This window comes from Olea europaea, chromosome 18 (genome assembly GCF_002742605.1).
Source record: "Olea europaea var. sylvestris chromosome 18, O_europaea_v1, whole genome shotgun sequence".
NCBI classification, from domain to species: Eukaryota; Viridiplantae; Streptophyta; class Magnoliopsida; order Lamiales; family Oleaceae; genus Olea; species Olea europaea.
In genome coordinates this window covers 24,476,159-24,485,965 of record NC_036254.1, presented here as the reverse complement: position 1 = coordinate 24,485,965, position 9,807 = coordinate 24,476,159, and the positions used below count along the sequence as shown (strand labels likewise).

The 9,807-nt window shown below is 35.2% G+C and overlaps 1 protein-coding gene across 1 annotated transcript in view; it reads right to left on the bottom strand.

The window, feature by feature from the left end:
- Positions 1-1,401: 1,401 nt before the first annotated feature.
- Positions 1,402-9,807, bottom strand: part of LOC111367875 (serine/threonine-protein kinase SAPK10-like) — a 31,528-nt gene continuing 23,122 nt past the window's right edge. Inside the window, exons 2-8 of the mRNA XM_022988959.1 lie at positions 6,857-6,931; positions 6,660-6,767; positions 6,522-6,575; positions 6,324-6,416; positions 6,083-6,175; positions 2,265-2,468; positions 1,402-2,074 (exon numbers count right to left, since the gene is read on the bottom strand). Coding sequence (XP_022844727.1) covers positions 1,805-2,074; positions 2,265-2,468; positions 6,083-6,175; positions 6,324-6,416; positions 6,522-6,575; positions 6,660-6,767; positions 6,857-6,931 — 897 coding nt within the window. The 3' untranslated portion in view covers positions 1,402-1,804. The remainder of the gene's footprint in view (positions 2,075-2,264; positions 2,469-6,082; positions 6,176-6,323; positions 6,417-6,521; positions 6,576-6,659; positions 6,768-6,856; positions 6,932-9,807) is intronic.

Below are 9,807 nucleotides of genomic sequence, written 5' to 3'. Positions count from 1 at the left end.
TATTGCAAAGTTTGGTGAGCAACGAGAAATTTTATTCAAATTTAGATGAACAATGAGTAATCTTTTAAATTTCAATGAGTAAATAGTAACATATAACAAAGTTAAGTGAGTAACGAGTAACTTTTCAAAAATCAGTATGCAAGTAGTAATCTATAGTAAAGTTGAGTGACCATTCATTAAATTATCTCTATTCCAGAAGTGTACTCTTGTAGATCTTGTAAACCTGTACAAATGACAAATTATACTTATTAGACTCGATTTGAACATTGACCCAACCAATGCACTGAATCCAATGCATAAACGACTGGAAGTTCACGTTCTCATTATTTTTGGTAAAATCAAATCCACTATGAATGTATTTGAGTGCATAAATGTGTAAAATATCAAGGTGCAAAGCAAAAGCGATTCCTAACACAGTTGTTAGAAAAATAGTCATTCTCTGTCTCTATTCTATGTTTGCTAGTTCAAGAATCAGCTATGAATGCTATCGACGCCAAGGAATAAGTGATTGAATCGGTGAGTCAATACTTAGAAATACAAAAAGTCAACGCTGAAAAATAAAGTAAATTACTTAAATAGTTTATTTTTGCTTAAAGAAAAAGTAAGTATCCTAAAGATGGTTAGAAACAAAAAGTCGAGAAATATATATATATATATATATATATATATATAAAGCTTGGCCAAACATGATCCTTTCTTTAACAGGCTCATTGGTCAGAATAATCATCTCTCGACAGCAGTGTTCTAAAAAGCGGTATCAATACGTGCCTAGGCGTTATGCTTGGCCAAAACGCCAAGTCAAACCACTTGACTTGGCGCCTTATTTGGCAGTCAACAACAGTCGTTGACCGTTACGGTACGCCTAGGCGCAATTATGCGCGCATTATCATCCCTTTTTTAATTTAATTTAATTTAATTTTTTTTTTAATTTTTTTGTTGTTAAAACATTATCAACTTTTTTCATTTTGCCCTAATTTAAAACAACCACTTGTATCAAAAGACTCAGAGGACAAATTAGATGAAGAAAATGATATTGAATTGAAATCCAATAAAGAGTTAGATAAAATTTAAATTCCTATACTATTTATTTACTATTTTACATTTAAACTTAAAACTTATCTTTTTATTGGAAACTTCTGTTTTAAATGTTTACTAAAAGATAAGTTTTAAATGTTTACTAAGTATTATTTTTAAGTATTAAATAATTTTTTGATTCATTAAAAAATAAAATAATATTAAAATAAGAATATATATCTTTTTACGTTTTTTTACGCTTAAGCCTTGCTTAATCTCACATAGCTCATAGATTGGTCTCCACGTATCGCCACGCATTACACAACATTGCTCAACAGTCCCAACACTTCATGACTTCCAGCTGCAATTGCACCACAAGAAGAAAAATAAGTCATCTAGCACAGCACTGTCCAATAATACAAAAAAGCTAATAAGAACTCTCCAGTGTAACCATAGGCGATAGGTATTAAGTACAGATTGGTACATACATCACGATTCATATAAGCAAATTTATAACAAGCCATACATTAACCACTGCCAGCTTGTGTACTCCTATAACAGTATCATGCTTCAATTTCGTCTCGACAGAAGGATACAAGACAGCAGAATACAATTCCATTCTGAACCAAAACATGATTGACATACCGAACCATGACCAAACTCGAATCATACTTCTAGCAAGATGTTACACAGAGTCCTTCTAAAAAAGGTCTTCCAGCAGCCATAATCCAAGAAAATGTTCCCTCGTTTTTCCTTTTTTGCAGATTCCGGTCCTACTAAAAAATCTCAATCACATTGCATAAATGACCTCTCCGCTGCTGTCAATATCAAAATCAGGATCGGAATCCAGGTCTTCCATGTCATCGTCTATAATGCCCAGATCATAAAAACCAGCGGGAGGTATAGTTGCCTCTGAGATTATCTGCATGATGACTTCCAGATTTTGCATGGGCTGTTCGGGCTCTTCAAACTGGTTTCCCATCGTCCTTTCATCCATTAGATCCGCCGGAAGGTTCTTCAGGAACCACAAGTGGTTACTAATCTCTGGGATGGTGATGCGCTAGAAAGAAATTTGTCATAACAGCATGAGAGTTGGACAGTGACCAAAATTTATAATGCAAATGCTCAATCAACATGAAGAACCACAAGGCAGCCATTTGTAAAAATTAACTTGACTATGAAAATGAAATGTTATACTTCAATTTCGCAACAAAGATACATGTATATTTCTCGAAGGTGGAAGAGCTTACTTGTGCAGGGTCTGCAACAAAGATCCGTGAAATTAGCTGCCGACATTCCTCAGAAATATTAACATACTCTGGAATGGAATACTGAACATTTAAGATTCTATGAATCGTCTTTCGGAAGTCCTTAGGTTCTTCAGGATCCTCAAATGGATAGGCACCTACGAGCATCACGTATAAAGTGACCCCGCAGGACCATACATCTGCAATCTGAAGCAGTCGCATGATGTTAGATCAACAGCCAGCAATCTAAAAAATCTATATATATAAGAAAGCAATCTAGTATATTTGGGGGATGGGGTTATTTTCAAAGAAAAAACGATTAGCTACCAAGTTACTACTTGCATTTGTCCCCTCAAGGATTAGTTTCTTGTTGTCTCAGGGATTTGGTAAGAAAGTATACATTGTCAGCCGTTCAAAACTCAACTTGAATGCAATTGATTTGTCCAGCTCCATTCTGGTAAAAGTTAAATCAAATGTGGAAAGAGATCAAAGACAAATTACTCTCTCTCAACCTTTTTTATATCGCTTATTCCTAAAAAGATAAGGCCTCCTGGTTTTAAACTGAATTCTTTTAGCAGCTTGCCGAGGCCTTCCTAGCATGTGCGTCACCCAAGGCATAAGGGACATGATGACGTGGCGTCATCATCACCTTCCTCCGGCTTTTCCAAGTGAAATCCTCTAGCATATGAAGGAGTGAAAAAGTGCTTTTTTGTCGTGAAATTTCTTCTAAAATGACCAGGTTCAAGGGTTTTAAAGAAGATGTTCGGACCATCAATGAACTAATTGGATTAACCAACCAAAGTTAACTTCTGTTATTATGTATTTGGTGTGGGCGTTGGAGCATTAAGAGGACCTTTCCCTAGTACGAGAGGACCGGGAAGGATACACCTCTGGTGTACCAAAGATACTGATATCTTGGCAGTATTCCGAGTCACTCCTCAACTTGGAGTTCCGTCTGATTAGTTAGTTGGTGAGGCAATAGCTTACCAAGGCAATAATCAGCAGCTGGTCAAGTGTGTTCTGGCATGGTTTGTTTTTAGATAACTCGCTCTATTTATTAAATTATTGAAATTAAATATTAGGTTCTCTATCAGTTTCATTAACAGTCACTCCAGTCCATTCTAAATTATACACTAACTTTCTACTTCTAGTTTTATTTAATTTATGTTTTCTGTCGAATGGCTTTTACATCTTCTCAAATTGTTAACTAATTTTATGTAGGTCTAATTATGCCAAATAGTCGGAGATGAACTAAAAACATAATGGTATTCAGGATCAATCATCTAGAACCTACAGTAGTTTATAACTTAAAGTAGAGAGAGAGAGAGACTACAAATTTGTGAGATTTCTTGTACAGTACTATTGACTCTAGCATTAAACATGTCACTGGAGTGTTGACTAAAATTGACATCAAAAGAGAAGTGATTTAATGCAAGTGCAACACCTAAATCTTAAAGTACGAGTTGAGTGCCAATGAACCAACCTCTTCAAAATTAGCTTACAGTTCTACAATCTGACAACCAATTTAGCCACTGTCTGGTGGCCTTTAATTTGAAAAAATTATATTCTGAATAATATTTTTTGGAGAATGTGTGGTTCAAAAAAAAAAAAGTAGGGAAAATTTTGAATTTACATGTACGATATATTATTGTGTGAATATGTGGTCGAAAATGAGTATGAAAATAAATTTTAAGTAAAGTAATTTAAATTAAAGGCCATCAAACAAGGGCATAAATTGAGAACTACAGATTTCGTAATGCTGCTAGCATGATTTTGTACCTACCGTTTTTAGTTCGTAGTTTGTACTCTTAAATTGTTCCCGTATGAATGAGAACAGATTTTCCATGGAAAGTGAAGTCGGTAAAACATGTTCTTTTTTTCATTCCCACATTGTTTTATTATGGGATATACTCGCAGCGAACAAATGTACAACGCCCTCAAAACATCTTTTTTTCTTTCCCACATTGTTTTATTATGTAATAGTGTAATACACTAGCTGCAAACAAATGTACAAGGCCCTCAAAATTAAGCACCACTAATACCAAGGGATGGAAGAAACTTAAAAACAACATTAGCCGGGCATTATAGATTTTAAAACTTCACCTTCACCCAGAACAACTCGGGATTATCAATTTAGAAAATTGTAAGACAAGTTGGGTCTTCATAATGAAATAAAACAGGTGATCCAAGCAGAAGATTACCTCACACCTCACAGATCTTATAGGAGTTCATAGAGAATTTTTTTTTTTTTTCAATGCAATTGAGAATATGAATATAAATATCATATAAGAACTAATAGAAAAATTCTTGTGAGAGTAATCATTTTATTCTCCATATATCATATAAGGATAATTGCAATCACCGTCCCAAAACTTTCAAATCTTTGCAGGTTTTACCATTAACCTTTCATTTGTTGCACCTGTGTCCCAAACTTTTCAATTGCGTGCAGTTGGATGACAAATGGGTGGAAACCATCTATATGTCCGTTAGTTGACCAAAAAAATAACTTTAACAACATTTTTAACAATCTCAAGAAGGAAAAATAGTAACTTCATATTTTTTAATATAAAATAATTAAAATAACTAAATAAAAAACCCAAAAAATACAAAAGTAAAAGAAAAAGAACACAGACGTCTTCTTCCCCACCCCCAAACTAAAACCACACACAGTCAACATCCCCTACTGAAACTATTTTTTTTCATTTTTTGCACTAAACTCTTTCAGCACAATCATTGTTGCACTGTTATTCATTTCCAGATCTAGGAATATCATGTTTGGTTCGCATTTCTGTTTCTGTTGATAAAAGCAAGTTTAAAGAAGCATTTCTGTTTCTGCACAACTATTGCTGCACACTTTTTTTTTTCCCTTTTTTCTTCTTATTATTCTTCCCCCCCCCCCCCCCCCCGCACAAGCAAGCTTTAAGATGCTTTCTGGACCAAGATTTTAAGGGTAGCTTTAAAATCTGATGCTTTGGAATCAATGGGGTGGAAAATTTCGACAATATCCTCTTGCTCTTCGATCTCGCCCAGAAGTGGTTGGGGACTAAGGAAAATAAAAATTTGGTCCAAATCTTCTCATACTTTTGATCAGGAGTTGGCCGTAAGTTGCAGAATGGGAGGCAGATTCATTTATGGAGAGATCGATTGAAATTTTTTGTCTGTGAGTTATGAATATGGGTTATGGAGAAACAAATTTATGCAGTTGATTTATGTATATGAGTTATGTATATGCTTGAATCTACTGTGAATGAATACCATGGGGATTCCATGGAAGAATCTGCTTCAAGTGTGGATTTACATGGCAGCGATTGGTGGGTTGTGGTGGTAGGCAACGGCAGCGTAAGGGATTGTTATGTTTTGGCTTGTTTGGGGACGTCTGTTTCTTGATTTCTTTTGTTTATTGTTAAAAATGTGGTCATAGTTATTTTTTTGGTAAACTAATAGACTTCAGCAGTATGCACTTGAATGGTTTGGGACCACGGGTGCAACGAATGAAAGGTTAAGGTAAAATCCGTAGTGTTTTGAAAGGTTTGGGACTGTGGCTGCAATTATCCCTATCAAATGTGCCTCCATCCCAACCCCAGATGTTGAATAAAGAAACTTCCAAACAAATGTCAAGAAATAGGTAAAGTGTTCAGTATAATGTCATACCAAAAGTACGCAATACGATATCCAAATATTTCATTAGATTATATCTGAAATCCACATCCAGATGTTCTTAGCATATTTTTTGTGTTTCTCCTATGCATGAATATAAATTACCGCAACCATTTTCATGATGTATAGTGTGAAATTGTCAAAAACAGAGCGAATAGTTTTACCTTGCCATCATATTCTTTCCTAAGTAACACCTCAGGAGCAATATATGCAGGAGTTCCAACAGTAGATTTTGGTTGTGAATGCAGCAATGAAGACTGAAAACAACAAGGTATTCTCAGGATTGAAAAGGACAAGGCAGATAACTAGGAGATACTAAAGCAAATAAACATTATAGAACAGCAGGGTTTTCTGTATTATCTGAAAGCTGATCAAAATCCAATCATAACAATCCATAAGCAATACCTTAGAATACCCAAAATCACAGATTTTGAGTCTTGGAGCAGGGCTTCCATCCAACAGCGTGTTTTCCAGCTTCAAGTCCCTATGACATATTTGCTTCATCATGAAACGTAAGATTGATCCTTCAGCTTATTTCCAATCAATACAAGCAGAAAATAATCATAAATAATACATGACTTTTCCACTAGAACATTAGAATACCATCGAGTGACAGTAGCTGACTCCAGATATAAGTTGCTGAAAAAAAAAGCGAGCCTGCCCCAGAAACAGCAGTAAATATCATCAGTCACAATTGTGCTGCATGGAATAACAGAATAGTAGCAATTTAATTATAACAACCTCATCCTCATTGAAGCGTCCCGCATTGCATTTGCATATTCGCTCAAAAAGCTCTCCTCCAGATGCATACTCCATGACAATGGCCAAATGAGTTGGTGTTAGAATGACCTGATGTTGGATGTTGAAAATGTGACCATTAAGAAAATAAAATGTCTCAGGACCATATAAATAAGGCAAAGGGATAATCAGCAGCAAACCTCTTTAAATCTAACAATATTAGGGTGCCTCAAAGAACGGTGATTGATAATTTCTCTTTGAACATTTTCATCTATCTGCAATGAACATTACCAGGGTCAGTGATTGTTAAGTACAAAAAGATAATAGAGAAATATAAAGGAGTTCAAATATAGAAGATATCTCATGAAGCCAACACCAGCCCTGCAGGACAAAAAGAAATACTTCGTGGAATATCAAAGCATAACTTTTGGGCATTTCTTGGGGGGAACAATGGAGAAATACAAAAGGTTGTCAGGCATAGTGTAGCTATTTATCAGAAGGAAACTGCTGGTCAGCCACAAAGTGATCAACCATCGCTATACAAAAATGAATGCTCAAATGATTATAACAATTTAGTCTTACCAAATTCTTGCCATTCTCTCTGTTTAAAATAAAAAGGAGAATAAATATATGTAACGGAACCAAAATTACATTTTGACTATTTATGGGTTATAGGCATTCTTGTGATTATTAAGTTTTCACTGCTTTACTAACTCCATTTATTATCATACGTGGTGGAGCAAACTTTGATCTCAACTATATCAACAGCACCCTGTCAAAGTCAAAGCAAGACTTGCTAAGGAACAAAATAAAGCTAAAAGCATCCTGCTACAATAAATAAATATCATTCCTACACAGAACACCGAATAAACAATGAAGTTATTTTAACCCAACAACGTCCAGACCACGTTTTGCATTGGAAAATCAGGCTTCATCAAAATCAACTCCAATGGTAATAAAAATGAAATTTTCTTTAGATTTCAGTTCCTAGACCAAAACATTACATGACATGCTCAGAATCAGAAAGTTGTGGTATTGTAATTGTATATATTAAAAAGTCGAGCTAGAGTATACACAGCACGTAGCATCTGAGAGAAAACCCAAGCCATTTTTGGCAGCTACTTATTAGACAGTCTACATAAATTCCATTCTATGTTTATTTTTATTGATAAACATAATAATCACAAGAAAAGAGTGCTAAATTTGGCCCAATTCAGATGGTGCTATTAACTTAAGACTATGGCCTAGCTCCCGTGGATAGAGCAAAGCCTTACCAGGCAAATGACCTGGGTTTGAGCCCCCTTTTGGGGGAAGGCCGAAATCCTGTCATCCCTTTTTAAAAGATTATAAAGATGGAGGTCGAGTTTTATCCTTCAACTCTCATGAGCTCAAGAAGCCCTGTTCATTCCTTCTCTTCATGTGCAAGATATTTTCGTGAACTAATATAGTAGATGCCGACAATGCAATAGAACTTTCCACAAGAAAGCAATACTAAGCTACATGAATGAAATTTCTAACCCACTCCATTGGGCATTATGAAGTAGCATGTGGTATCTCGATTTTTATTGTACAATGTACTAGTTACTGAAATCTTCATTTATAACAAAAATACTTGGTTCACGATTTACAATATATATATGCATAAAAGAATTATAAAAATCTTATGTAACATTCAACTTTGGCCACAAAATTCTAGAAGTGCAATCATCGGGAAATTGGTTCTACAAAGAACTACTTTAGGGAAGGCAATAATATGTACCAGTGAATTATTATATACTGGCTACTTATCTTGCTAAGACCTGAGAGGAAGAAAACGATGACTGCTCAAAAAAGGCACGACAGCATAGGATATTGCTAGTAATAATTTTATTAATCTGTGCATAGAATATTGCTAGTTGTAATTTTATTTATCTGTTCACTTTCTTTTTTCAGCTAACAAGTGTGAAGACAATGTCTATCCTATTTTAGAAATCATTTAAGAGAAATATTTCCTAGAAAAAATTATAACTCCAAAATAGAAAATGAAAATATAAAATCTCAGGAATTGTAAATGTTCCCAAAAATAAGATTTTCCATGTATGTGCCACTAAAAATAACTGCAAAATTAGAGTTATTTCAACATTACTACTGGAAAACAATTTCCAATGGTAGAGAAAACGAAGTACAGCGAACATGAGTTGCTATTGAAAAATACTAATCTCACCCGATCGCCTCGCTCAATATACTTAGCAGCAACCAGCTCATTGACCTGTTTATCCTTCAAGAGCCAGACCATCCCGAAATTACCTCCTCCAATATCCTTAATAAACTCATATCGATCACTGTTGTGCACAATTGGCACACTACCTGGGCCCCTTTTTATTGACAGCCAATCCATTTATCTGATTAACTAATATTACAATCCACTACCAATCTAACTAGGTTCACTAATAACTGAAACGCATCAGATGAAATCGGAAGGAGATTTACAGAGATAAGGTGGTTTTACCCATGGTCATTTTCTTTTAACGGGAGGCAACCTATCGGAAGAGTGGATGGGAGTAGCAGTTGTATTTTCACTTTTCTTGAGAGCAAGGGATGCTTGACGATCGATGGGATTGATGTGTGTTCTGCTGTATTCTACTGTAAAGCGACTGGAGACGAAAATGAAGGTGATGCTGACATCAAGGTGTCGTTCTGCAGTAGCTGAACAGCGTTATGTAACAATGTTTTCATCTCAAGAAGACCTTTTCTTTTTTTTTTCTTTTTTTTTTCTTTGGTCTTAAACATTTACGCTTCTTTCCCCTGTTTTCTTCTATAGTTTTTGTTACCTTCGAAGGGTCAAATGACGAAAGTATCCCTTGTTTAAAATAGGGAAAATTGCAGCCGAGGTACCAAACCTTTCGTTTATTAGCAGACTTTACCCAAACCTTTAGTTTGTGCCAACCACAGTCCCAAACCTTTCAAAGATATGAACATGGGATCCAAATGGACGGTTTCCATCTGTTTGACCGTTAGTTGACCAATAAAATTGAATTTTGACCAATTTTTGACCAACTTAAAAGGGTATAAAGGTAAATTTGACCACCTTAAAAAAAATCATCTTCTTCCTCATCTCCCCCCCAACCCCCACCCAACCTAAACTAACCTACAGAAGATGGAACCCCACCCC